Raw genomic sequence first — 27,867 nt, forward strand, 5'->3', positions numbered from 1 at the left:
TGGGCCCTGCGTATACAATTTGATCTATTTCAACTGCTGGTGGGTCCAGCTCTATACATCAATCATCCTCATCATCATTCTCTTCCTTTGGCTTCTGTATACCCTTTCCCTCCTGGATAGTCCACAGCACAAACCAGCCCAGGAAAGCTTCAATAGCCAACCCCCACCACACAGCCCCGACCATGTTATTAGCCAGACCAAGACCAAGACCCCACCCTCCAAGGAAAGGGCCCAGGGTGCGAGCAGCGCTAGAAATACTCTGCGCAACTCCATGAACCGTACCCAAAATAGAAGCGTCAGTCACACAGTTATTGACAAGAATGATGGCAGCAGGGAGCGCGAAGGTGCGTGAGATGACCTGCAGAGATACCACGACGGTGAAAGCGGGCCAAACAACCCACACTAGACGTGGTAAGACGACGAGGAATGGCATAAGCAGGTAGGAGATAGGGGAGAATGGGAGGAACACGCGGAAGGAGGTGAGGGTTCCGAGTTTGGACTGGATGCGAGGATAAAGGAAGATTTGCAGAGGGAGGCCAATGAACCCAATGATAGCTGTGGCTAGACCGACACGCGCTGAGGGAAGACCCAGTCCGCCACCGAAGTGGAAGAACCCATCGCGGGAACCTTTGGGTGCGCGAGGGGTTGGAAGGAACACGAAGGTCATTGCGTTGAAAGCGCTCGTATGGAAAGCCAAGAGAAAGTGTGCAAACAATGTGAGCATCACATTTTTGGTCCAAATTTGTCGGAAGCCAGGTCGCTTATGGGGACGAGGTCGAGGATGCGTGCGTGAGCGGGCTGGACTTGATGGCGCAGACCATGTGCCCACGCTGCCATCGAGATACACGGAGTCAGTATCGTCAGTTTGAAGAGGGCGATAGTGTCGAGGCTGCCTGGTAAAGGCTCGCACAATTCTTTTTCCTAATTTGCGGCCCCAGTCACTACGGTAACGCGCGACTTCGTGTGTCTGAATTACAGTTAGAGCTGCATTTCTCGTCCTCGGCGGTTGGCCTGGGAGAACTTACTTCGTCGAGGCCAAGGAAGACAGCGAGTAATGACATGAATATAAAAATAGCACTCAACACATTCGGCAGGGCATACGGCCAGCGCTGCATCCACCAGACGCCGTCTTTGCCTCCAAAGGCAGAGCCGGGACCGAATAACCATGGGAAGCTATTGACAGGATCGGCCAGCGAGCCTCCCAAGATTGGACCGATAATCACACCAATGTTGAAACACATGGGCAGTAGCAAAAATGCTCTTGATTGGTACCTGGAATGTCTTAGTTTTTGGGGTCACCGTGCAGACGGGTGTAACATACTTCTTTTCCGCAATAATCTCAGCAATTAAAGTTCTCATCACACCGACATTACTATTCAACACTCCACCCAGAGTGCGGAAGACGATAGCCGATGTAAAGGATCGGGAGAATCCAAATCCTAAACACGAGATACATGTTCCCAGAAGACCGATCAGCAGAACTCTCTTACGGCCCATCCATTCTGCATCAGCCAGTCGACCCCACCAGACCGCAGTCAGAAACTGGGCAGCAGTGAAGCTACCCTGCATGATCCCGGCCTGCGCCGAGATTGCCGAGTCTGGTAATGACGGGTCAAACGATTTAAGTTGATAGAACAGGTAGGCTTGTAATGAGGTTTGGGTAAGCGGCTCCGATAATCTGGCAAAGGTCAGGATAGCCAGTTGCCCTTTCTTTGGTAAAGAGCTCCATGTCACTGGTTTCTCTTCTTGGAATCCCTCATGCGAAGGGAGAATACTGTCATGATCGTGATCACTATTATCTTCGTCCGCTGATGGGAAACGGCGGTGGTTTATGAGTAGTGGCGGCGGACGTGGGGTTCTTCGTGTATAGTTCTCGTCATGGATGGCAGTATCTACACTGTCATCGTCACTTTCAGTGGATAAGTCGTTGTGGGAAAAGTCCAGATTGTCATGCGAAGGTAGTTGAATGACGTCCGTCTCCTCCAGTTGGGGTTGGCCCGCACGTTCGTGCGGAGAGGACCCCATCAAGCCAAGACCGGGCGGCACGCGACTTTAAGAGTTTCGGCAGTTGAGTATATGGTGTGGTTGGGAGTCGCTGATCTTCGGTCTGCGGAACTTGGGCTAATGTTGGACTCAGCACACCCAATATGCCAGACCAGTAAGTCGGATTTGCATTGAAGTGAGGAGTGAAAAAACAAAGCGAAGGCAAAAAATCTCGGGTTCTGACACCATCGCCGATGCCCCCCACACTCGGCGGGTTGGCCCGTTTACGGCGAGTGGAGTGCCGACTTAACCGCAATTAACTCCGAGACTCGGACTTCCCAGCGACGCCACCGAGCAGTAACTAGGAAGCTTAAGATGGGCATACTAAGAGCAACTATGCTGAAAATCCTTATTTATGCCATCTAAATTCTTGTAGTTACCAACACCCTCCGTGTGATTGACCTCTTCAAACCCGCAAAGACTAAGCATACAGTCTACAACTTCTAGTACATAGAGAACTATATCACTATACTATAGTCTATTCTTACACCGCGAAAAGATTTCGAAAGAAAAGGTCACTACGATATAATCATACGATTGAATGGAAAACTCTAGTCTGTATTGTTCAGAAAAGATATGCTGAAGAAGATGCTGAAAGACGTGGTAAAAAGATGTGTTCCCAACAATGTGTTGAAATATATGCTAAAAGATGTGCTAAAAGGCGTGCCAAAAGACATTCTAAAAGACGTGTTACAAATCTGTTATAGCATTGTACCGGTACTAGTATATAAGAACGATAAATGATGAGTGTAGGGCCGATCGTATAAAGATAGCACAAACTAGACATTTCTTGCGCTATTTTCTAACACCGCTATGCCTCTGAAGGTTAGGCAGTGGTAGAAAATTTAGTATAAAGGTATTCGACCCAAATATAGTCTAAAGGGCTGATGTATAGAGAGGAAGTAGTAAAGGAAATGTTTGTCTAAGAAGGATGATAACCAGGAAGAGAAGACATGAGAGAGAGAAAAGGGGCACTGCTGATTGGTTCGGTCGGCATTTCGGACAAACATTCTTCCAATACGGGCTCGGTTTCAACACTGCTACCGCCGAGCTTTTAGTGTGACAGCCACCACTGGATCAGACGGTCAAAACTCAACAGACAAAAACGGTAGATCCTTGCGCCGACCGGGGTTCGAACCCGGGCCCCTTCCTATTTCATTCCTGGGAAGGAAGGATCCTGACCACTGGACTATCGGCGCTGACTCTGTTGGAAGATGCCAAACTTCGACCTATGACATGCCACTTCATCATCCGTTTTCTGACAGCTTTCGGCTCAAACCATGGTTGATATTGCTTGTATCCACTTGAGTAAACAAGTAAACTGAATGGAATCTGGTCAATAATGCCACCTAGCTAGCTAACCGTAGTTAAGTAGCTAGCTTAGGTAGGCCAGTAGCTCAAAATGTTCATTATCTTTCTCCCCCTAGCTTCTCTTAGTCTTACTCGACTAAATACTGACGAACCGACCTCTACATAAATTACCATTTATTACGGACCTCCGATAGCGGGGGTCCACTACCCAAAAATACTATTTTTGCCGGTAGTTTTTTGTTAGGGTATCCATACAAAATGCTTCACATGATGTTCGAGTGTCTCAACCACCACGCGTTATTGGCTATTGATATCAGAGATATTGAGATTTAGATAATTTTCTAATACTATCCTGTTATTTTTCAGGTGATCTTGTAAGACGCCTTCTAAGAAATATCTACCCTCCTTGACGGACCTAATATCAATTATTTTATAGGGGGACTAGAAATTCCTACTATAATTTTTTGATTATTACTTCAATAGTTTATTAAATTACGTACCTTGATTGCTAGGTCTCTAAAGAGTTTGATTGTTGAGCTTTGTATGAACCATCTGATATACTGGCGGTATGTGTTTGGCGGACCCTCGGATGTCTCTGGCAATTCTTCTTACACGTAGGGCCGGGCATCCATAAAGAGCTTTGTTGGTTAACATCAATTATTTCAAATTAATTAAGATATAGACGTGGGACCCATTGAAGCTACCAAATGTTGCCGTCCAATGCTGATGCAGGAATTCGGCACACAGCTTCAACTGGGAAAATGGAGGTGATGGCCCGGAAGATCTTCGGGCGAAGAAAACCAGGCCGTCGAGGTTTGTTCGATGAGGCTCTTGCTGGCCGACGCTTTGAACCTCCATATTGGCATATGAACTAGTATCAAGTGAGGAATTAAATCCCTGCTAGGTTTGAGTAGACTTCAAAATCTGGAGGTTGAAAGTGAGAGAAGAGGTGTCGAAAGAGGTGTCGAAAGAGGTGTCGAAAGAGGTGTCGAAAGAGGTGTCGAAAGAGGTGTCGAAAGAGGTGTCGAAAGAGGTGTCGAAAGAGGTCTCGAAAGAGGTCTCGAAAGAGGTAGACCTTTCTCTATATCAAAAGGAAGATCCTTAGTAAGAGTAATTTATCTCTGATACTGATACGTAAGAAGGATGTCTAGCAATCGAATCGAAGATTATACGGGTCGGGGTTTCCAAGAGGGGGTTTATTAATCTTTGGAGGTATAACATGCTAGCTCATTACCTCTTTCCTAAAAGCTTCTAGATTGAACCATGGTCTCCATAATTGTTGTCTCTACCTTAGTATATAAACTTGACTGACTGAATATAGTTAAGAAATAATAATTAACACGTGTGGTTAGGAGCATATTCCCCAGGTTCTATTTAAACAGTGATAGCTAGGGGTTGAAAGAGTCAATATACCCCAGCGGGGTATCGAACAAAAGGAGCGCCCAAACAATTGACCAAGGAAAAAGATGTAAAATAGCAAAAACCCAACCAAACGCCCGTAGATAAGGCAGTCCTATACATCAATAACAGCATCGCTTCATGTCACCTTGTGAACATGGTCCTGTCGAGACGAGGTCTTTGGATCCGTCTCAAACACCGTAATGGAATCCTGACTAGTCCCTTTTTGTTCTTCAATATCGATATTCTGCTTGCCCTTGCCATTCCAGGCTTCCAGTGCAACGCCATCAATTTGATGAATTTCCTCCATATAATCATGCGAAGCGTGCGTAATAGCCTCCTGGCTGGAGCGATTCGTATCTCTTTGGCTTCCATTATGAGCGTTCTGGCCTGCATGGCGGAAGCCTGGTATGAATTTCAATGGACAGGGAAGGGAGACGGATGGTCGAGATCGTGAGGCTTCGGAATAGCCACTAGCGTCCTTATTCTGATTGTTTGGGTTTCGAGGTCTGTTGCCGCGGTTGCTGTTGTACGAGAAGGCCTTGAGTCCGAACAGCTTGCGCAATAGAGGCCACCAACACATCAAGTTTGCGACGTAGATCGCGGTACTTGCTTCACGGATGTACCAGATTTGATAAGTGGTGGTGAGAGGAGAGGCAAAATTGAAATACTTGTTGAGGATAGCGGCGATAATGGTAAACAGGCCCAGACTCATGACACCCAGAAGTAAGACCTTCCGGCGTCGCTTGAGCTGAGCTTTGACGAGGAGTGGAATCGGAACAGCGAACATCATCGCATCCGACGAGATGTTGAAAACCGCTTGGGTGATCGAGTAGTACTGGTAGGTCGCACACTGCATGTTTTGCACTGGCATCGCCCAATATTGGCTAAATGGCCGACAATACACTCCGTAGTAGGTGATCATGATAACGACGAAGCCGAGTGCCACATACACACAAAGGATTTTGATGTACAAGTTGGAGCGGAGGTTCTGCGTAATCCTCCAGTATAGAATCAGCATACATGTCTTGACGCCCCATGTCGAGACCAACATGCACTGTTCCAAGCCAATTACGATCTTGCTTCCGTAGATGCGATCGCTAACTTGCTGCGGGTCTGATAACACTTCGGCATAGTCTTTCGGGTCCATAAGATTCGTGGCATAGCGTGCGGAAATTTGAATGAGAACGAGCAGGGTGGTGTATATCATCTGCGTCGCGAATGCCAATTAGCCAAATGTTGCACATGCTATACGACGAGAGATATAGATTAGGAGAGTGAGCTTGGACCCGACATACAAAAGTAGCGGTCATAACATAATCGTCCCCTACGGAAGTCGAATCAAAAGTCAGCGATCAAGAGCTAGAACACGAAATCAAGTCGGAATGTCGTACAGAATAAACGTTTGATTGATCCGCCCGCAATTGCTCGCGAGATCCTAGGTAATCGTCAGCGATCTCTCATAAAGAGTGTTGGCATAAAGATGAACACACATCCGTCCGACATAAATGACAACTGCTATACTCCAAAAAACAATAGCTTCTACGAGAAGCTGATGTGGAGTTGGTGAAACGTCTCCCATCCTGGCGGAAGGAGGGAGAGTCACTCCCTAGGCCAACTTGACTTGAGGTCTTTAGAGGGAAGAGGGGATTCTGCCATAGATGACTCAATGTGTGCAAAGAGTAAGAAGTCAAAGTCCGAGACTGATGAGAAGCATCCTTTCAGAGGCCATGACCGGACGATGTCATCGGCGGGCCTGGTGCTTTTGTTTGCTCAGACTACTGTAGATCGGGCCGGGCTCCAACCAAAGTGATCAGTTTTATCGCAGTCGGTGAGCGTGAATAAACTCAAAGCTATCGGGGGAGTCAGCAAAGCGCTAGCCAAGGGCTGGGCTTGCGGTGCCATGCATAATGGGCTGTGAAATGTCAGTGCTGGGCTGGAAGGGCTGGGTGACAAGCAAGGAGGACTGGGAATCAGGACGCAAGGGAGGGCAAGAGCTTGTTGACCCAGATCGATGGCAGTTGCCTTTGGAATGCAGATCATAATGGGAGATCCAGGACTCGATTCATCCCTACTTTTCTACCCGATTTACTCCCAAAGCCTAGGGACTTCCGGCGAGTCACAGGAAATGCGGAGATCCGAACCTTACCATGGAAAGTTGCTTTTGTTTCTCACGTTTTTTCATTGTTCGTGCGACACGAGAAAGCATGCTCGATATCCATTCTAGGATCTCTTAGGCGAGCCCGGACCCTGAGTTTAGTGTATCGTGTAACTCTTGGTCAATTCACACGTATTGGATCGCTCGACTTAGGCTTTGACCTAGCGCCCAGCTATAATCGGGGCCTAATCCTCCCGCATGTACGATGGCGATAGCTTGATGATCTGCAATCCCTCGAACAAAAAGCAATCTGGGTGACAATCGGGTGACAGGTCAGATTCCGCGGTGGGCGCATAGAGCGTACGGTGACTCCGGCGAGGGATCTGATTGGGACATTCGGATCGTTGATCTGCAAGGTGATCCGAGCCAAGTTCCAATAGTTCATGCTCGGACCACCAGTCACCAGTGACTTTGGTGATGGGATCTACGTGTTTCGAATTTACCTTTGACGCGATATCCGAGTTGGCGATAGGGCTCATCGCCAGGAACGCATATTTCGAGTTTATAATTATGTAGATGCCTAGATGCTAAAGTTTGTACGTCCCATGAACCGAATGTTTTGACGGAAAGCTACTTTGGTGCTATGGTCTTGGGAGAAATTTAGATCGCGACTGTTCCAAACGCAACTAGCACGATCACGGTGCAGAATCACTGATAGAACGGGTCAACCGGCTGGACATGCCAAGGATATCGACAGCCACTTTCTAAAACATTATTGATGGCTTGCTGTAACTTCTTTAGTTAGAAATCCCTTGAAATTAGGCCTGTAGAGCCGCGAACACCTGATCACCTGATCTGCCTAGATCCCCCGCACTTAGTTGATAGGTCCACTCTCAATGCACCCAAGATTCTTGACTGTCGGAGATCACAAAGTATGATGCGCAATCTCTGAGTGCCTAAGCGAGATAGGTTTTTACTTCTCAAGTCATTACCAAAAGGAAAGTTGAAGAGTTGGCTTCGTGTTGTATGCAGGACTTTCTTTGTGCAAAACCATGTTCCCTCGAAAAACGTTCCCCTTTGTCTAGTGCCATTTACCTTTGAGCGTAGCGCAACTAAAAGCACTGATGAAGATCTTACATAGCTACCTTCAAATCGTTCTTCTCCCCCTCGTAATCATCTTGAAGAAACACCTAGAGCCGTATTCAGATACTCGAGATTAAGATAAGCCCTAGGCACTAAACTTGCATGCACCCGCCGCAGCCACGCCACCTCACCCACACTATTTCTGCAGAGCGTAGGAATCATTTGAATGGTTGGGGGTAATTTAGCTTTAGCCCTCGGATACGGCCTGATTTGTAGTCCTAAAGGCCGCCACCTTGAGTAAGCCCAAAGAAAATATAGGTTTGCCATTGTTACTCATTTTAGGAGAAACAAAGCCATTTCCTGCGGTATCAGACAATCAATAAAATACACCACAATCGACGTGAAGTTAATCGAAATATTTCACAAAGTTGGACTAAGCAACTCCAGAGACAGACTTGTCTGTTGACTCGGGGTAAATCGAGGAAAGCCAGCTATCCATAAGAACGCAGCAACGCCTTAACAGGCATCACATATGACACGTCGGAGGGCTGCTACACTACTGACTGAAGATTCACTGGTAAGAAAACGATACAATCAATTAAGAAGGATAAGGCTTTTCATGAACAGTCGAAATTGTGTAACTAACACAAGAGTTGCTCAAAACAAAGCAGAAACTGAGGCTCAGTAGAAAGGAGATTTATTCGCTTTCGAAGAGAGCAAAATTTTCTTGATTCTAATAGAATTACATGTCATCAACCTCTTTCAATACGGACATCCATTGTAGTTTCCAGACAAAATTATGAGTTAAACGAGTCGCCCATATTCCTCGGGTTATTTATAGTACTATATATCTTGAGTCCTTATTCGTGAAAATCAGGTGATCAGATTGAATAAGTCCTCGACTATGTTAACGGCTCCCTGGAGAAGATGTTTAGAGTTTACTAGCTAACGTAATCCACGGCCGACCGGATCAGCTTACCCCATGGGGATACTTCAAAATCGATTATCTCAACCAACACCTATTAATTCAACTAGATATAGCGATTTTTACATACATTAATCCTGTGGCCAATCTCCCTGCATCCACTACACCTAGGCGGAGCCCTAGCTGCTGGCCTAGTTGGCTGACTAGGTAATTCGATCTCTGTATGCGAATCTACCCCATTATCTTCCTCTAGCTAGTTTAGCTACGTAGCTAGCTGTATAGCCTCTTTAATGGTTAAAACCTCTTCGCAGGGTATCTTCTTAGTTGACCGATTGCGCTTTTTGACCATCTTCTTATTCGCTATACGTAAATTCGCGTTGTCCTCTGCTAGTAGTGCACCGCTGTGAAGCGCGAGCTGGAACCCCTTGATTATCTGGTCTAGGATCTCTTTTGATAGGCTCGGAGGGCTATTTAACCGCCGTTTTAGTAGATCTTTCAATATAGAAGCTTACTTAAATAGCTAAGTAGCGGTTCTAGGCGTTTGTGGTATAAATTCGCTAGATCTACTACTTAGCCGGCTATTTAGTGGTATTAGAGTTCGTAGAGAGATATTAAGCTTATTAAGTACTGTCGGACTCTAGGCGGTGACCATAAAGTCGTGGTCATACACACAAGACGATAGTGTGCATAAGGATTGGTAAATACTCAATATAGTGTCTGAATACACGGTTATGAGTCTATCGGTCGTGCGTACTTCTAAGGAAGAAGAAGAAGTACCACGATTGTGGAAGAGTACCACTGATCTAGAAGGGAGATCACAAAGGATGATAAACTTGATTCAATTTAACTAGGTAACATAGCAGTATTTATATCACAAGAAACATAGCAAAAGATCACATGATAAATCAACAGAATCAGAGTTGTTGAGAGTCTCTTGCTTAGGTAGGCAATCATATGCGAGATCGTTGAGGATCAATCTGTTAGATCTTTATAGAAGAAGATCTATATGTAGAGAGGGGTTATATGAGTGGGTCCTTCGTCATGTGACCCCACAACATCCACATGTTGACAAGTACTCTCTTAGTATCTAATAGTACTAGACCGCTAGCTACGAAGCTATTTTTGATAGTGGGATTAGTTAATTAGAACGCTTCTAGCCGCGCGTGCTAGTAATCCACTAAGAAATCGTGCTTATCGATATAGTTATATCCTCTACGCGTAAGATCGCTAACGAAGCGACTATACGCGCGCTTAACTACTACAAAATACCTAATATCTAGTAGTTATAGTAGATACGATAAATGCGTAGGTATATAAAGAGGTATAATATCGTTTTCTGTGTAGATTCGGTCGAATTAGGGTGTAAGGTGGCTACTATAACCATCAAGAATTAATAGCCGAAACCGACCTCGTACGCACGAATTCGTATATAGTATAAAGATCTTTTATAACTAGCGTAGGCTAATCTTATAGGTAGTTTAACCGTTAGCAGAGACCTCGATTCGCTAGTCTTTCGGTAGATTTTCGTTAAACTATCCTGTAATAGCCACTTTGCCTTTAAAGACTATATATAGCGGTAGTGAATAGCTATCTACGTAGATTACTTCGATCGTAGTAATCTATTCGCGATTTCCTAGTTATAGAAGAGACCTCCGACCGTAGTATTTAGCTCTTATAACTACTTTCTGCGAAGATATAAGGCCTATTATAAAGCCTATCTTATTAAAGTTATAGATATCCTCCGGTTATATACCCTTCTCATCGATTGTGCGCTATACGGTCGTAAACCACTACCGAATCGATTTCGGATCTTCGTTTAGGGCTCTTTAGTAATCGTATCTTCGCGAGAAGCGAGACCGAAGCTCATCGCGGCGTTTAATAAAGCTTAATGGCTAATTAACACTAATAGTAGGCGGAGGGTTACTACCGCGCGTAGTAAGTAGGATATTAGCTATTTCTCCTATAGTAGCCGGTCTAGGCGCTACTCCACGTGAATCTATAGATAATATCCACTTAGCAAGCGTATCCTCTTCGGTTTAGGTCAATTTATGACTAGATAGGCGCTTATCAACGCGTGAGACTCGGCCATCGGCACGCGTATGTAGGGTAGTGTAGGGTATCTCATATAGCTTTGCTGCTGCGCGGATAGAAGAGATACGGCCCTCTTTTAAATCAGAAAGGGCTAATAGGATCTTGCCCTCTTGGTTAGCCAATTTATGGCTAGATTCACTGCGAATTGGTGGCATGGTAGGTGGTTGAATTAATCAGGTTGGTAGAAAGACGCGAATTTAGAAGGGGTGATCCGGTCGGCCGTGTGATCCGGTCGGCCGTGGATTACGTTAGTTACTACTTATAAGATTAGTAAGTGTTATAGTTAACGTAGTGTTATAGTAAAGCTAGATACATGATATCAATATATTTTTATATCCATAGATATAGGGCAAAAAAGTTGGTGCGCCGACCGAAATTCGATCTCCGGCCGCTGTCTAATTTTGATTAGCAAATCATGGGAGGACAGACAAAATGCATTGAATTCCATCTTCCTACCTATGGTGGTCCAGGAATAGACCCCTAAAAGTCACTAGCTCAATCTGTAAAACGATCACGAACGGCGGGTTCGGGATGGAGTTGGCTCCTCCTCCGAGGACTCCGAGTCATCGTCGCTAGACCCTAGCCCAGAGTCATCTTTGGCTGCCGTTGGAACACTGTGATGTAGTTGGCCAGTTTGGCCCAGGGGATTGGACCAGTGATCATAGTGTAAGCTGGGACCGCCTTGGGGGCCTCCTTGGGAGCCTCCTTAGCCTGCTGACTTTTGAATGTGATCTTCAGCTTTGGCATCTTGATGTCTCCTCGGCGGTCTCTGCAGTGGGCTCCTTGGTCGTTTTCTTGGCCGGTTTCTTGGCGCTGAAAAGGCTTGACGACGGCCGAGGTACCTGACCTGTGACCTGCGCCACCTTGTTGCTGTCTGCTGGAGCCGTTGCTGCTGTCTTCTGGCGCTTTGTCGAGGGAGCTTTCCCCTCGGTGGTTTTCCGCTTAGGGGCGACCACAGGGACAGGCTTGATAGCTCGCCCTGGGTTGGCTTTGCGCTTGGACACACCTTCCGATGTCAGATTTGGATCTTTTTGTCCACCATTGTAAAGTAGCTCGGGAAGTCCTTGTCCAAGCCCATGAGCTCACGCAACTTCTTCTCACAAGCATCATTGATGGTGTCATCGACACCTGCGCAAGGAATCAAGAAAGGGAGATCTGACTCAAATTGGTCTATCTAGACATGAAGACGAAGATGATCTAGAAGAGAAGAAGGGGAAGAACAAGAGAAAGACCTCAATAGGTCTATGTGACAAAGAACAATGGGCTGGTCCTGGAAACAACCATCAAACCTGCAGAGCAATCTATGCAGGTGCAAACAGGAGGACGCAGTACCAAACGACCTGGTAGTCGAGGTCAATGGGGTCGAGTCATCAATCACGGATGTGCTTCGCCCTTCTATCAGGGTCCGCACCAGCAGCCATCTCCACCTCTGCCTCAAAGGCGTCCCGGTACTGTGCAGCAACCTGGGGCATCATCTTATGGAAATTGTTATAATGTAGGTACCGACTGATGGTATGATCTTGGGAGAGCCGATATGCTCGCTGCGGCTGCTTCTGGTCGATCTGATGCACTCGCCCAATTGCCTGGATTTCCAGATTGTACTTGAATGCATTTTCCATCAAGACCACAATATGACAATTCCCATGAAGATTGAGCCCAGTGGCACCACAATTGTATGTGGTGAACATCACCTAGCAACAAGACCGAGGGCTAGTGAACTCTGTCACCGCCGCCGCACACTCCTCTGCCGTTTTGGATGCTGTAACAGAGACCGTTCGTAGGCCCAACCGGACCACGAACATCTCTACCATCCAGGCCACCATAGGCCAATGGCAGACCAAGAGGAAACGGGGCCGGGGGTGGACAAAGGCACCCTCCAAGTCGAAGATCCGGAGGAGCATGGCGAGACGTGAGCATCGCCTACATAGATAGTAGGCTTGCTCAGTTGCATCCTTGAGCCGGGGAATGGACACGTCTCTGCAAGTAGCAAGGAAGAATGCTTCAAAGCCATTATCGGCGCCATTGACAAGGCGGCCGATGAATTGACTAAGGGTCTGGGCACGAGTACCGCTGTCCAAATACTTAGAAAGTAACGGACTAAACGCATTCAGGCATAGGATACGAAGCAGACCCATATTGATACGCCCGCCAGGCGAGGAATCATCGGCAGCGCCATTATCACCACCACTCTTGTGTAAGTTCTCAATGTAGAAATCGTAATCGATATTGTGGAACTTTTGGTCCACAGGCGAGTACCGCAATTCGATTGTCATGACTCGGAGGGGTGGAATGTCCGCGCCAATGACAATTGAACGCCCATTCTGATCCAGCACCCGGTCCCCCATGGATCGCTGCATGATAGAGGCCCGGAACAGGAATGGATACGCTTCGTATCAAATCTGCGTCGTGATCTCGCCGTGCGTATCCTTGGTCAATTGAACCAGCACGGCCGGGTTAAGCAGCTCGTAGGGAATTTTCGTGCTGTTCTCCGGGAGAATGGTCACATCGGACCAGGCCTTGTACAAGACACGGAGATCAGGGTATCGAACATCGTTAGGACCAAGGAGGCCCCCAGTTGGGTTTTGCTTGGTGAATTTCACGGTGAGATGACCGGTGAGGAGGCTACAGTAGCCATACAAGTCCAGGATCCGATTCCACATGGTGGTAGCGGTGAGTCCGAACAAGGCATTGCGAGGAATCTGGGTAATGCACTGATGGGCGCATGTTCGGATGTTCTTGACGTACTGACATTCGTCCAGTATGACCCTCTCAAAGTGGTACTTACACTCCGAGGTGTACGGTGGGGGGAGCTTCTTCTTCTTTGGCTTCTCCACAGACGGGGCACTTGGTGCACCACCTCCAGTCAGAGCATTCAGGTTGGGTTCCGCGTTTAACTGCATGGTACCCAGTTCCAATGCAGCTGCCGAGGACCTGGTGGCGTGTAATGGATTCTCAGAATCATCGGCGGCGTTATCGTCACAACCACTCTTATGCAAGTCCTGTCTCCCTGGGGAAAGGTTTGATCCCCGAAGGGTATCGTACATCAAGTGTCATGACTTCCATGGAGAGGCGGAATCTCTAAGCCTGGGCAATGATAATTAAACTAGTCCGCTAGGTCTTGAGATAGCTGATACGCCAGCTGCGGCTTGGTCTGCCCGATCCGATGAGCACGCCCAATCGCCTGTGTCTCGAGATTGTAATTCAGGGAATTTCCCATCAAGATGACGATGTGGCAACTGGCATGAAGATTCAGGCCCGTAGCAATATATGTATTGATGGTGCCATCGACACCTACGCAAGGAAGCAAGGGGAAATCTGAGTCAATTGTCTATCTAGAGACATGAGGATGAAGATGATGAAGAAGAAGAAAGAAAGGAAAATAAGAAGGCAAAGGCCTAAATAAGGCCTGGTCCTGGCGAAACCCATCAAACCTGCAGAAGCAATCTATGCAGGTACAAACGGAGGACTGCACCACCAAACGGCCGAGTCCTCGAGGGCAAAAGGAGGTCAAGTCATCATGTATATAAATATATATATAGAAGGTTGATGGTGTCGCCGACACCTACGCAGAGGAAGCAGAAAGGAGGGGAATCTGAATCAATGTCTATCTAGACTATGATGAAGATGGATCTAGAGAAGAAGAAGGAAAGGAAGAAGAGAAAGACCTAAATAGGTCTGCAAGACAAAGAACAAAGCGTCGGTCCTGGAAAGAACCACCAAACCTGCAGAGCAATCTATGCAGGTGTAAACGGGAGGACGCATGACCAAACGACCGAGTAGTCGAGGTCAATAGGGTCGAGTCATCAAAGGTGATGAGGTATTGGTAGGTAGAATGGCAACCAGTCAACGAGGATAAGATTTCAACGGAAGGTTTGGAGAGGAGAGAGGAAGAGGAAGAAGAAGAGGAAGAAGAAGAAGAAGAAGAAGAAGAAGAAGAAGAAGAAGAAAAAGAGAAAGAGAGTACTGCAACAGAAAGGCCTTTTATGGTATCTGGAAGTTACCATCTGGAGACTTCCTGCCAAACAAATCCCCAAAGTTCCCAGACATAAATTTTACCCCAGCCCGCTCCCACACACGCCGCATACTCCTCTGGAGATTTCGAGGCGGTGACAGATACAGTCCAAAGAATTAGCCCGACCACAAACATATCCACTAGCAATCATTGAGGCATCCGGTGAATTCACTCCAGGTTCATACTAGATTAGAATAAGAGAGATATATCGATAGAAGATACATAATACTAGCTGGTTCTTGCTACTAGGACACGAAAAGAACCTGCTCTACTGTCTGTAATATTCCTTGACTAGGTCTCCAAAGAACTTTATTAGCCATGAGCTAAAAGATAGCCTAAGAAATAATTCCAAAGCTATGTGGAGAGACGGTTCGGAAGACCTGTGGAAAGACCTCTGGAAAGACCTCTGGAAAGACCTCTGGAAAGACCTCTGGAAAGACCTCTGGAAAGACCTCTGGAAAGACCTCTGGAAAGACCTCTGGAAAGAAAACAGTTTAAAGGAGCCAGCGGTATTTGAAGCTTATCTAGCCAGACAATTCGTTTGCTAACTAGAAGACTTCTAGATAGAAAGAAACTAACCAAACTGTATGTATTTTATCACTTCGGTTGGCCCTTTTGTTATTCCTGTAAGAATCTCAAGTCTGGGTCACTAGTTATAGATAGATTTTACCCACTATCCAAAGTATTACACAAGGGACCTCCGCGGATAATATGCAATTGCCAGTCATTATCAAGCTGAAAGTTCTTAATGCCTCGTTAGTTATTTCAAAATGGCCCGACACACCGGCAGTCTCCGAGACAGAGTTTCGTAAAAGAGTTTCTTTTTCCCAGCCCACCAGTGTAGATCTTTGCTTTTTCCTGGCAAGATCAGATCGAGTCTGATGCATTGATCTATTAAAACCTTCTGCACCTACACGCCCTAGGCAAGAAGATCCTGTTTACAGTACACGCGAGGCCATGTGGAACACCCTAGAGACCGGTCGCTGGGCTCGCATCACGCCAATGGGATTTTGCGCAGGAGTTCAACAGGAATGCTGGAAGGGAGGTGGCAGTGTGTCATAGCAAGGATAGTCAAACCCTCCGTAGGTTGCTCAAATTGGGAACTTAGTTTTCCAGGATTATGGTTCTCGTAAAGAAATACCTTGTTTCACTGTGAGATCATATTCCAGCTTGGCTATTTGTCGGGGCCCCCGGTCAAGGTTCCTGGGAGACTAGGGGATCGTCGCCCGATCGGCGCCCGAAGCAGCCCTAGGGTCGCTATGGATCACTCTATGAACCGATCCCCCCTTGCGTGGATTGCGATGCATCGAACACTATAAGCCACGCCCACTTTCTGACCCTTTAGGAAGGTAATTAGAGAAGTCCACTGCCCATTTGCATTAGAAGAATGAATCTCCAGCGATTCGATCTACCGCGTCGCATGATCTAGACAGGTCCTAAATCTACTTTGGCATTTACTTTGTCGGGTGCAGGAGCCATGCCCGTCCAAGCGCCCATTGCCAATAGCGACGCCTTTGGCTCGGACCTGGAATTGTGGAATTGACCACCAACGGTCCCTGTCAGAAAAATTCGAAAGACTGGTCATCTCCACAAGAACATATTTTCTTTGTTCTCGTAGAATTCCTTCGTAACATTTTGTGCACCACACGTGGCGGCCATATGGGCATCGCGCCCTCCTCGCATGAAGCATTCCAGGGCTGACAACTCGGATTGGCCGTGTCTGTCCGGAAGAAAAGAAAAAACAGATGCGTCAGTTCGCTTCCGCGGGGTGACCTCCTTCTTGGATTGGTCTTTGACTTTTGATCATTTGTTTTTATTCTTCCTAGTTCCCCCTGTAGTGACCCGTTCGGCTTTTTGGTTCTTCGCTTTTTTCGAGACGGACAGCATGGCCGTGGAGGTACCTCAGACACCATCTCAGGATGGGGTGACACCATTGAAGACTAAGGGTGAGATAGATGAGGTACGCCTAGAAGCTGCTCTTGGCCATAAGCAGGAATTGAAGCGAAATTTTGGACTGTGGAGTTTGACAAGTTTGGGCATTGTGATCGCCAAGTAGGTATTGGATTCGCATCTTAACTCGATCTACGAGACTGACCTTTTCTGTTTAGCTCTTGGGCATCTACGGGCGGAACAATTGTCGCGGCCCTCCAAAATGGTGGACCGATGGCTGTGATCTATGGCTTGATTCTCGTTAGCATTTTCTACACTGCTATCTCGGCTTCCCTGGCTGAACTAGCCTCTTCAATGCCGTCGGCAGGCGGCGTGTACTATTGGTCCTCAGTACTTAGTCGGAGTCGAGGACGTGGTGCAGGATTCTTCACGGGGTATCTCAATGCCTGCGCATGGCTTTTGTCTGCTGCCTCCATGAGCTCTATGCTTGGAAATGAAGCAGTGGCTATGTACTTGCTTAAAAACACGAGTGTGGAATGGCATGCCTGGCAGGTTTTTATCGTCTTCCAAATCGTCAATTGGTCCTGCTGTGCCATTGTCTGCTTCGGAAATCGATTTATCCCCTTGCTTAATCGGATCGCACTCACCTTGTCCATGGTCGGACTGGTGGTTACCGTCATCGTGCTGGCCGTGATGCCGAAGAAACATGCAAGCAATGCCTCAGTTTGGACGGAATACCACAATATGACGGGTGGTTGGTCAGATGGTATATGCTTCATGACTGGATTATTGAACGCAGCCTTTGCAGTCGGGACTCCCGATTGTATCAGTCATCTCTCAGAAGAAGGTATCATTGATAGCCCTTCGCACTGAGAGTACATCGCTAACAGTATACTCATAGTCCCCAAGCCGGAGCGACGAGTACCCCAAGGTATCATGCTCCAAATGCTCACAGCCTTTGCAACATCTTTCGTCTATCTCATCGCTCTCTTCTACTCCATCCAAGACCTAGACGCCGTCTACGCCAGCAACATCGGCTTCTTCCCAACAGCCGAGATCTACCGACAAGCAACTGGCTCCAACGCGGGCGCCATAGGCCTGATAGCAGTCCTCTTCCTCGCTACATTCCCTACTCTCATTGGCACTTTTGTCACGGGCGGACGCATGTGGTGGAGTCTTGCCCGTGATAACGCAACGCCCTTCGCCAGTTACTTTGCCCAGGTCCATCCAACCCTCAACTGCCCCGTTCGCGCAACGGTAGCTATGAGTGCCATGGTCACTTGTCTAGGATGCATCTACGTGGGCAGTACAACCGCTTTTCAAGCGTTGATATCCTCCTTCATCGTACTGAGCTCGCTATCCTACTTTGGCGCGATCTTCCCACACGTCCTCTCCGGTCGAAGGAATATGGTTCCTGGTCCCTTCTACATGGGACAGAAACTGGGTATGGCAGTCAATATCACAGCATTGATGTATATCCTGGTCACTGTCGTGTTCTTCTGCTTCCCATTCGTGTTGCCGGTTACTGTTCAGAATATGAACTATACGAGCGTGATCTCCGTGGGCCTGATGGCTCTCACGGCGATGTGGTGGATTTTCCGCGGCAGGCGCGAGTACCAGGGTCCGCAGTATAGCTTTGAAGCCGCAGAGAGGTTGAGTGCGTTTCAGACTGGCAAGGAGGGGCGGAGGTCGTTTATTGATGTGGCGAGCCCGCCGCCGACGGCTTGTCTTGATGATCATATCCATGTGTGATGATGGGATGACAAGTGTTAATTTTGATGATGAACATGGTTGTATGATGCGAGACTTCTTGTACTTTGGGTTTGGTTTTGACTGATTGGTGGCTGTATCTATCCTTGTCCTTTTTTTTTTGTGTATATTTATTCAAGCAGCTGCGGCGCATGGCTACTATTGGCCATGATACAAAATTCAATGCAAGCTTCTACAATGAATCTCGACCACGTCGATAAAGCGAGCGATCTACAAGATAGTTATAGTCCACCACATTCAATAGTAATCTATCCATTTTCGAGCTCGTAAAAGCGCCCTTAAGTCATAACATTTCATGCATCGAGGGAGGGGGATTCCCATAATCGGTATCCATATGAATTATCTGCGCTTCTCAAAGGCGAGACTTGATACTCTGACCACCCTCCCACGAGTCACCTGCCTCGAGAGTCTGCCAAGCAGAAACAGAGCCGGCCTCAACACAAATCATGTTCTTGTATGCATCATCGGGACCAAAGTCGGACATGCCCTTGGCCTTCTCAATCCAAGGGTTCCAAACAACGACATCGCCGAGAGCTTCCCGGGTGATGGAGAAGAGAGGCTGATCGTCCGAAGCGGAGGAGACGACGATCGGCTTGGCGGGGTCTAGACCCTGGTAGACGCGATCGGTCTCTTCGGTGATGGCCAGTGCAGGAGAGGATTCGGTGTGGGTGCTTGCGTTACGGGTCTTGTCGACGTAGGTCTTAGATTCGAGGTTCTTGACGCGGACGTTGGAGATATCCTGTGCTTGTTAGATCCGAGCATGCTATATGCAACAAGCGCAAGACTGGAAAGAAACTATACCTCCACGGCCAGGTAGGTGTGCATCAAAACCTGGAATTCAAAGTTCTCCTTGCCCTCGTTGGTAACCTGGAGGGAGGTCCGGAGCGCATCCTTGGTCAAAGTGACGCTGTAAACCAGTCCAAACTCGTACGGCCACGCCTTCCGGAACTCCTCGCTCAACATGGTGTGCGATAGGCCGAAATCCAACTTGACGGCCAGATCTCCTTTGCCGGCCTCCGAGGAGGACTTTCCGAGGAACTCCCAGGTTGAGTTGCGAGCGAAGCCATGCTGGGGGAGGGATGAGGTGGCGTGGTTCTGAGGAGGGGGACCGAAGACCTGTACATTTCAAGCTTCGGATTAGCGTGGATCCCTATAGACAGGTCGCGAGTCAAGAGCGAGGACATACCGGGAATACGAGCGGAATTCCACCGCGAATCGGCTTAGAACCATCCAAATGGGCTGTCTTGCTCATAAACAGCTGTTCCTGGCCGTTCGCCTTCCACGAGCTGACCGTGGCACCGTACAGGTAAACCGCGACGGACTCGCCGGAGGGTAAGCTGGCCTCGATAATGCCATCCTTAACGGAAACGGAAGGCTGTGGGAGCGAGGCACTCACGCCGATCGCAGAGGGTTTGTTGGAGCGGTCCATTGTGAAGTCGGAGAGGGGGATTGTGTTTGGAGAAGATCTTACGGATGAGAGTGATGCGGGTGCCAGTTGAGGTCATGGCGGGGGATCGGAGCTTGGCCCCACTTGCATCTTTCAACTACGCCAGGACAACAATTACAAGTAGAATATAGGGACCTGTGAAACCGACGCCGAAAATGACAGCTTCTAGCGCCAGAAACAGCCTCCTGTCGACCCGTAACTTTGCACAGCGAGCCGCCGCTTGTCTGCCTGCTACTTGGTAACCGCCCCCTATTCCGCACCCAACCAGAACTGTTAGTCATCCTCTTTTGGTCCCGCTTTTTACGATGGACTTCAACGATTGTTCCCACTGCTAGGTTTATAACAGTCCTGTCTCCACACGAATTATTTTCAACCCAAGTTCATCGTCAAAGTGATATTGGCCGTTCTACTTCCCTCAAGATGGATTTAGTACCACCAAGCAATCTCCCAGCCATCCCAAATTCCACTGCGAAAAGAAATCGAGTCCCGCTTTCTTGTAATCCATGTCGTATTCGCAAGTATGTGGTGCTCTATTAGCGACCGGATTGAGAAAATAATGGAAGCCGCTTTTCAGATTGCGATGCGATCGTCAACAGCCCTGCCACAATTGCATGGCGCGGGGATCCGGCAACCTGTGCATATATGCAAATGGCGTGACACAGGGACGAGATGTGAATGACTCGGCATCCCAATATAGAGCCAAAGGTCCTATCCAGGGACGACTTTGTAACGAAGACCTCTTCTACCGCAGTAGCACTCACTGGGATAATGTCCTGGCGGAGGTGGGCTTTTACGATTTACACCATGATGTTAGATCCACGTTTTAGATGCTGATGCAGACTTCAGGTGGCCACATTGACTATAGGCGATGGACTGCAAAGAGATACTCCTCCGTGCGTCCAGGGATCACGTTCATTTAACGGGTCTTCCCCTACTGTGAATGATGATCTGTTGGTCATCATGCCGTCTCGTGCCACAGCCGACCAGTTGGTTTCAAGATTTTTTGATCCAGATTGTTTTGTTGGCCCGTTAAAACGTAAGATCCCTCATCGTAACCGTGTCATATCTAATTCCAACATCAGATATGCTCCACTATTCGAGCTTCATGAAAGAAGTTTGTGGCCTTGCTCCTTGGAATGGTTGATGGTTGCTGACTCAAATAGTACCAAGAACACTGGAAGAACCCGTCATTAACTTCGCTATCATGGCTGGGACTTCTCTATGCCATCTTCAGTCTTGCGATCTATTTCCTTCCTGCAGCAAGCGACCACTATATAGGCTTGTCGGGGACGCTCGCCACACTTTATCATGCGCGTTCCGGTCAGTGCGTAACGCGAATCGGTGCAAACAAAGCCAATCTGCAGACCCTTCAAGTCATGATCGCCCGCTGTGTGTTCGGGTTCTCTAACCGGGAAGACTGGGGGGCTGGTCTGATCCCAGACATCGGCGCTATTGTGCGTATTGCCATGCGACTAGGCCTGCACCGTGATCCATCTCATTTCCCCAATATGACACCTTTCCAGGGAGAAATGCGCCGTCGGATCTGGACTATATTATGCCAGATTGACACACTCTCATCCTTTCATCTAGGAATGCCAGCTGCCATCCGGACAGGAGACGGGGATACTGAGGCGCCACGCAACCTGCTCGACACAGACATTGACGAAGCAATGTCTGAGTTACCACCCTCGCGACCGTTTTCGCAGCATGTTCCATTGGGGTACATGCTTGTAAAAAACGATATACTAAGTGTGATGAAGCGAGTTGTTGAATCATTGAACTCCATACACGAGAAGCGCTACGAGGTTGTTCTGCAGCTTGATAGAGACCTTGCTCAGGTGTACGCCATGATCCCAGCATATCTGCGACTCAATAACTGGGAGAATGCGCACAATGACCCACCATATCTGGTCCTCCAAAAGGTCCAGTTGGACACACTCTACCACCAAATCGTATCTGTACTTCATCGGCGATATCTGCGCGAGGCGAGATCGGATTCAAAATATGCTGTCTCAGAGCAACGATGCGTTGATTCATCGATGGTCTTGCTGAACCATCAAGCCACGATCTACAAGAAGTCTCAACCAGGCGGGTATCTGAACCCCAACTTTAGGTACGCCATTCCACCTGAGGGCATGAATTTTACCCTTGCTGTGATGGTACTCTGCCTATATCTCCAGTACCGAACAAAAACAAAGCGAAAGGACCTCCTATCTGTAGATACGAAGGACCAACAGCTATTTCAAGCTCTGAGCACCTCGCATGCCATATGGAAACATCTATCGAACGAGCATCATGAGGCGGGCAAGGTGGCAAACGTACTCGACAAAATCATGGGGCAACTGCGTCCGAGGTTGTCTTTTCCAGACGATAGATTATCAGCCCTTGAACCGGGAGTACCATTCAGCTACGGAGAAAGCTCCCATATCGGTGCTCAGTCTACGACTCGTTCTGAGTCAAGTCTCAATCTTAATATTGACTGCACGGAAAGTGGTGGTATAGAAATGAGTGACTTTAATTGGGTGCGCATGTCTACACTTCGGAGAATGGAAATGGCCACTAATATGCACCTTCACCAGGACGCCTGGGACTCATTTGTTCAAGGTGACAGTTTCGAGACGGCATATCTAAGCCTTCTTGGCCAGGAACTCTCATCGCAGGTAGGTGTGCGTTTTGAACCTGACATTTGCCCTTCAACCGAATGGTTCACAAATCCGTGTGCAACATCCGAGCCATGGGACCAACAGCCTGAACCCATGCTTCGACCGCAGCTCGGGGCATCCCCTCCGCAACATATTTCTGGATCTTCCCATCCATCTCCGTGACCTCCAACCCTCTTACAACACTTGCAACATATTCCTTCACAGGCATCCCCTGTGGCTTCTTCCCACCAAGACGTTTCGCCATCTCATCGGCGTGCGCCACATCCAATTCGGTCTTCACGTACGGCGGGAGAATTTCCACAACACTGATGGCGGTGTTCTTGAGTTGATTTCGCAAGATAACAGTGAAGTAATGCAGCGCCGATTTTGTAGCGCAGTAAATCGGTAACATAGTGACCGGGACCAGGCCTAGGCCTGACGTGACAAAGGCTAGAAGGCTGGCCTGGCTTGGTCGTGAAACACGGAAGTGTTCGATGACACAGCGTGCGAGGACCGTCGGACCGGTAAGGTTGGTCGTGATCTCTTTGGTGATATCAGCCGTGGTCGGGTATCCGATGGTGGAGGCGTTGTCGGCGGTGTAATCTAGTAGTATCTGGACACCGGCATTGACAATGACAGCATCAATTGCGGGAAATTTGGTGAATGCTTCATCGATCTGCCTTGGTAAAGCGCCCAGGTCTTGTATATCCATCTTATTGTATGTCAATGCGGAAGTAGATCAAGCGCCGTAGATTTGCATACCTGGATAATGCCTACTCCGGGTAGCCGAGCTGCTAAAGTATCTAGTCTCGCCGTTCGGCGGCCCGAGACGATTACATCCTTGCCTCGTGCGTGGTATTGGCATGCAAGTTCCTCACCAATTCCTGAAGTAGCTCCAACAATCAGGATTGTCTGAAAGGCAGTCATGATGTAGATGTTACTGGAACCTGAGATTTTGGATAACAGTGATATTCAGCCTGACAATGAAGTATATATAGCCCCTAGGATATCATAATTTCAATTGTTGTCAGTAGGAACTTGCTGTATTAAGCCACTCCTCTTCCACGGAATTAAGCCCATCGTACTTGACAACCAGCCAAACTAAGTAGTTGTTCAATTATCCACGGCTTATCTCCGCGGATTTGAGAAGTGGGGCCTTAGTGAGAGGGTCTTGATAGGTTCTCGGTTATCCACTGCGGTGGTTGTACGAAGCCTAGTCGTTTCTCTGCATTGCGAAAGCGGACGGCATTTGACGTTGAGGTGGTAGCCTTGATATACTCCATCTATGGAAGGCTCCATCTCCAGCCTTCCCTTCCTAATCTGTCCTAGTTGTCATGAGGTTGGGCTGCCAGCCTACGACTACCCAAACAGTGACCCACCTTCACCAGGCAAACGAACGAAGTGAGCCAATGGGATCCCTCCTCACTGGAAGCGGGGACTAAACCACCTCCGTAGCGCAACACTATTGGCGGGTCTCTACCTGTCTAAACCGAGTTAGGCCTAGGATGACCGTTATCCCCTTAGCTGTGATCGCTCTCGTGGTGGCGGTCTGAGCTGCAAATTGGAATAGCTCTTGATATAGCTTCTCGCGGAACTCTAGCTTTCTAAGAGGCCTAGCTAGCTGCTGCTTCTTAAAGATACATTGAATGCGATATGCATTAATAATAGCCGCATCAAGAAAGAAGAATAGTGGGCTTGAAATTATCACCCAAGGGAGCACGCGTGATAGCTGCGTTGGTAGAGGTAGCTGCTGGCCGCTTCCTCTCGGCCTTTACGAAGTGATATGGCGAATGGATAGTAGATAGTAGTATTTTTATATTATGATCCTGCCACGCGAGACGGAGAACCCCCCCCCCCCCCCCCCCCCCCCGGACTCAGATGCATATGATTTACCCCAGGGGATAGATTTGATATGGTCTTTAAGCTCGGCCAGGTAAGAGGGAATCCCGCTAGATTCACGTGTAGTGCCACATGCGCCACATCGTATATCTCGCAGCGCTTTGAATAGGCCAACCGTAGAGAAATAATTATCCACGTAGACCGTCTAGGGCGTGGTTCGACCACTAGATTTGCTACTGGATTGGCCGGTAGCGTGGCTAGCAGCGTGGCTAGCAGCGTGGCTAGCAGCGTGGCTAGCAGCGTGGCTAGCAGCGTGGCTAGCAGCGTGGCTAGCAGCGTGGCTAGTAGCCGATGTGAGAGGTGAATAAGATTCGAAGTTGCCGCTGGTTTGGCAACAGGATTGGCCACAATATTGGCCGGCAGCGTGGCTACTGGCCTGGCTAAGCCCAGGAAGCCTGCGGATCATCTCCAGTACCATAGAGCTGGTAGGGCTGATATCAGGCCAGCGAGAAAAGTCCACGATACCCCAGAGACGGCGACTCCATGTAAACGTCCAAATATAGCCACGCTCTGCTAGGGCGAAGATCTTATACCCTTGCTTAATTGGCTTATTAGGCATATTAATGGTATGTTTAGAGCGGCCAAAGCAGCGAATCATCGTCTCATCAATAGAAACATTTGATCCTGACTGGTGGTACTGCCAAGTAGTACTCTCGAATGAGGAAGCTATGTTACGAGTAAGACGATTGAGGACGGCAGGATTGGAAGGATGGTTGATGAGTTAGTCGGTTTGATATCAAGTCTGGTGGCGAGAGCAAACATGGCCGGATGGGGATGTTCGGGTTTATCAACAACTTCTCCCACCAGATAGATCTTTCCTTCCTTCTTTCCCCAGTCTTGATACTTTCGTCCTTGGTACCGAATTGATCTCCTTTTCGATTGACCTGTAACAAGCTAGCGTTTACCACCTTGCCGTTGAATATTAGCACTATCAGGCCGCGGAATATGTATAAAGCGCCTGATTTGTTCGAAGCGCATCTGTGACTTATAAAGGCGAGGTAGATGGAGTGGGCCCTGCTGGGGGACCTGGCACCAGTAGTGGTCACAGTGGGGAATGCGACGTAGAGGATATAACGGCACCTTGCGGATGCGTAGCAGGCTGTGGCAATCAGAGACGAACAAGGCTCACCGCTAGAAGAAGACCGAAATAGCTTCGTAGTATGGAGCATAGTCACTCCCTTGGGGAAGGAGCAGGAGTATCGGCAGGCGTCTTGCGATGCCACTGCGGGCTGGACCATCTTAGTAGTTCTGCCCCTGTGCGACTGCTAGTCTAGTGGGAGGAGCGAGAATGAGATGGGCGTCGGATCGAGCGGCATTTCCGGTAAAATGAAAGGGGCAGTGCGTTGGGCTGAAAGCCAAGTCGCAATGGTCGGCGGAGGCCGGAATGGAAGAAAGGGGGCGGCGATGAGTGGAAGATAGAGGAGTTGAAGGGAGGGAGGGGGAGGAAAAAAGAGGTCAAATGGGCAGGCCTTGTCTTCTATGTCGCAGCATCGGATGCAGAGATTACATGACAGTGTATTGGGGCGCTAAGCTGGTAACAGCAAAACTAACCACTTCCAGTAAATCACAGGTCCCAATATTACTCTCCAAACATTCCAATTGCATTCTCTGTGTACCTTTACTAATATGGTACAATTCTAGCCATCAAATTTATCCATGCTGCAACAAAGCAGACGTGTTCCCTTCAAAACTGACCTCCTCAATGCGGCGGACCTCGTCCTTGCTCAATCGCCAGCCAAGTGCCTGCATATCCTCCTCCGCTTGTTCCGGATTGCGCACTCCCGCCAGGGGAACAACACCTTTATCGATCGAATAGTTCAATGCGACCGCGGAAACGGAGACACGGCGCTCTTCCGCAATGCTCTTCAACACATTGATCGTCGGCTCCAGCATATGCATCGGATAACTACTGAATCGCCGAGTACTCCGAGGCTCATTGAATCGGGAATACTTGCCCGTCAATCGGCCCTCACCAAGCGAAGCAAAGCCCTGGAAGCAAATACCGCGCTTCTTACACTCGCGAATCATACCACTAACCTCCGGGACACGGCGGATGACCGAGTACTCACACTGCGACACGGCCAGCGGAACGTTGCTCTTGGCCAATTCCTCATCCATCTTGATCATCTCCTGCGTGCTGTAGTTGGCAACACCAACGGCACGCGTCATTCCCTCTTCCACACACTCTGCCAACCCCTCTGCGACGGTGGCAATCGAACTACCATGAATAGGTCCATGCACCAGGTAGATATCCACATAATCCAGCCCCAGTCGTTTAAGCGACTCCTTCAGTCTAGACTTGGGCCCACGCGACTGCATCAAGGTATTAGACAAGCCGCCCGAGAACCATTTCGTCTGCACGATGAACGCATCTCGAGGCATTCCCTTGAACAAGGTTCCACAGATGCGCTCGCTTTCACCGTTACCGTAGGACTGCGCCGTGTCCACGAAGGTCAATCCAACTGACTTTAGCTTCTCCCACGCAGCATGAATTTGGGGTAGATCGACCGTGGGATCGTAGCCAAAGGTGGCCTTATCACCCCAGGCCCATGTTCCAATGCTCAGATAGGGGATCAACACGTCCTTGCCGCCATATCCACGTACGGCAATGCGGCTCCGTGAGTTGGGGACCACGTTTTCAGGTAACATGTGGGCTGGATCACTTAGATTGGGGTCGACGGACTTGGGATGCGCTCCGTATATACCCTCCGTCGCAGACATGCCGGAGGCCAGCCCGGCCTGCATCATATATTGGGTTCCCATGGTGAGGGGTGTGGTCCTGGTTGGGTATGAACCTTTAGGATGGTTATCTAAACAAAGGAGATCGACAATCCGCCTGGAATAATCGGGTCAAAATCAGGGTGAATATATACTAATGTATAGGGGGCTATCTGATGTTGATTGTGAATGCGGTGGTGGCACTCTGCGTCACTCAACATCATACTATTCATATGCTTCGCCTTGAGCCAGAATAGATGGGATGTGGAGAGGTTTCGAACGCTTTCTCAAAGTTCATTCTGAATGGCTGATAAGTTGAAGGCGTTGCCCCTGTCGGCGTTGTGGCAACCAGACCCATGGCACTGAGTTCGGGGAACGTTGGGGCCTTTCAGCGCCACCGTGAATAATCGAACACTTTATACAGTACATGCCTATAGTAGGAAGTATTCAAAGATCACTAATTGACTCGATTATGTCTCGCAAGACACTAAGCAGTAGAATACATCGTGACCAAGGAATGAAACATGCAACTAACTTGGC

General features: G+C 48.4%; 10 protein-coding genes across 10 annotated transcripts; 2 read left to right on the forward strand and 8 right to left on the reverse strand.

Moving 5' to 3' along the window:
• Positions 1-58: 58 nt before the first annotated feature.
• N7496_000728 (putative MFS multidrug transporter) lies at positions 59-2,025 on the reverse strand (the record flags this gene model as incomplete). The annotated part of the gene is made up of 3 exons (XM_056693659.1): positions 59-967; positions 1,026-1,272; positions 1,322-2,025. The coding sequence occupies 3 exons, from the start codon at positions 2,023-2,025 to the stop codon at positions 59-61; spliced, it is 1,860 nt and encodes a 619-aa protein (XP_056560388.1).
• A 2,866-nt stretch (positions 2,026-4,891) lies between these two features.
• Positions 4,892-5,962, reverse strand: N7496_000729 (uncharacterized protein; the record flags this gene model as incomplete). Its single annotated transcript, XM_056693660.1, has 1 exon — positions 4,892-5,962. One exon carries the CDS (start codon positions 5,960-5,962, stop codon positions 4,892-4,894), a length of 1,071 nt encoding a protein of 356 aa, XP_056560389.1.
• A 6,678-nt stretch (positions 5,963-12,640) lies between these two features.
• On the reverse strand, positions 12,641-13,306 carry N7496_000730 (uncharacterized protein; the record flags this gene model as incomplete). The annotated part of the gene is made up of 1 exon (XM_056693661.1): positions 12,641-13,306. The coding sequence occupies one exon, from the start codon at positions 13,304-13,306 to the stop codon at positions 12,641-12,643; it is 666 nt and encodes a 221-aa protein (XP_056560390.1).
• Positions 13,307-13,342: 36 nt separating this feature from the next.
• On the reverse strand, positions 13,343-13,993 carry N7496_000731 (Helicase C-terminal; the record flags this gene model as incomplete). The annotated part of the gene is made up of 1 exon (XM_056693662.1): positions 13,343-13,993. One exon carries the CDS (start codon positions 13,991-13,993, stop codon positions 13,343-13,345), a length of 651 nt encoding a protein of 216 aa, XP_056560391.1.
• Positions 13,994-16,846: 2,853 nt separating this feature from the next.
• Positions 16,847-18,603, forward strand: N7496_000732 (putative choline transport protein; the record flags this gene model as incomplete). Its single annotated transcript, XM_056693663.1, has 3 exons — positions 16,847-17,013; positions 17,070-17,698; positions 17,753-18,603. The coding sequence occupies 3 exons, from the start codon at positions 16,847-16,849 to the stop codon at positions 18,601-18,603; spliced, it is 1,647 nt and encodes a 548-aa protein (XP_056560392.1).
• A 370-nt stretch (positions 18,604-18,973) lies between these two features.
• Positions 18,974-20,050, reverse strand: N7496_000733 (D-hexose-6-phosphate mutarotase; the record flags this gene model as incomplete). The annotated part of the gene is made up of 3 exons (XM_056693664.1): positions 18,974-19,360; positions 19,423-19,737; positions 19,808-20,050. The coding sequence occupies 3 exons, from the start codon at positions 20,048-20,050 to the stop codon at positions 18,974-18,976; spliced, it is 945 nt and encodes a 314-aa protein (XP_056560393.1).
• A 438-nt stretch (positions 20,051-20,488) lies between these two features.
• N7496_000734 (uncharacterized protein) lies at positions 20,489-22,590 on the forward strand (the record flags this gene model as incomplete). The annotated part of the gene is made up of 3 exons (XM_056693665.1): positions 20,489-20,586; positions 20,643-20,850; positions 21,232-22,590. Coding segments are annotated over 3 exons (1,665 nt in total), but the record flags the coding sequence as incomplete, so codon positions are not given.
• A 184-nt stretch (positions 22,591-22,774) lies between these two features.
• Positions 22,775-23,422, reverse strand: N7496_000735 (putative short chain dehydrogenase; the record flags this gene model as incomplete). Its single annotated transcript, XM_056693666.1, has 1 exon — positions 22,775-23,422. One exon carries the CDS (start codon positions 23,420-23,422, stop codon positions 22,775-22,777), a length of 648 nt encoding a protein of 215 aa, XP_056560395.1.
• A 1,332-nt stretch (positions 23,423-24,754) lies between these two features.
• N7496_000736 (uncharacterized protein) lies at positions 24,755-25,168 on the reverse strand (the record flags this gene model as incomplete). Its single annotated transcript, XM_056693667.1, has 1 exon — positions 24,755-25,168. The coding sequence occupies one exon, from the start codon at positions 25,166-25,168 to the stop codon at positions 24,755-24,757; it is 414 nt and encodes a 137-aa protein (XP_056560396.1).
• Positions 25,169-26,259: 1,091 nt separating this feature from the next.
• N7496_000737 (aldo/keto reductase) lies at positions 26,260-27,372 on the reverse strand (the record flags this gene model as incomplete). Its single annotated transcript, XM_056693668.1, has 1 exon — positions 26,260-27,372. One exon carries the CDS (start codon positions 27,370-27,372, stop codon positions 26,260-26,262), a length of 1,113 nt encoding a protein of 370 aa, XP_056560397.1.
• Positions 27,373-27,867: the final 495 nt, after the last annotated feature.

The sequence above is a fragment of the Penicillium cataractarum genome, assembly GCF_028827025.1.
Source record: "Penicillium cataractarum strain IBT 29864 chromosome Unknown utg000001l, whole genome shotgun sequence".
In the NCBI taxonomy this organism is placed as follows: Eukaryota; Fungi; Ascomycota; class Eurotiomycetes; order Eurotiales; family Aspergillaceae; genus Penicillium; species Penicillium cataractarum.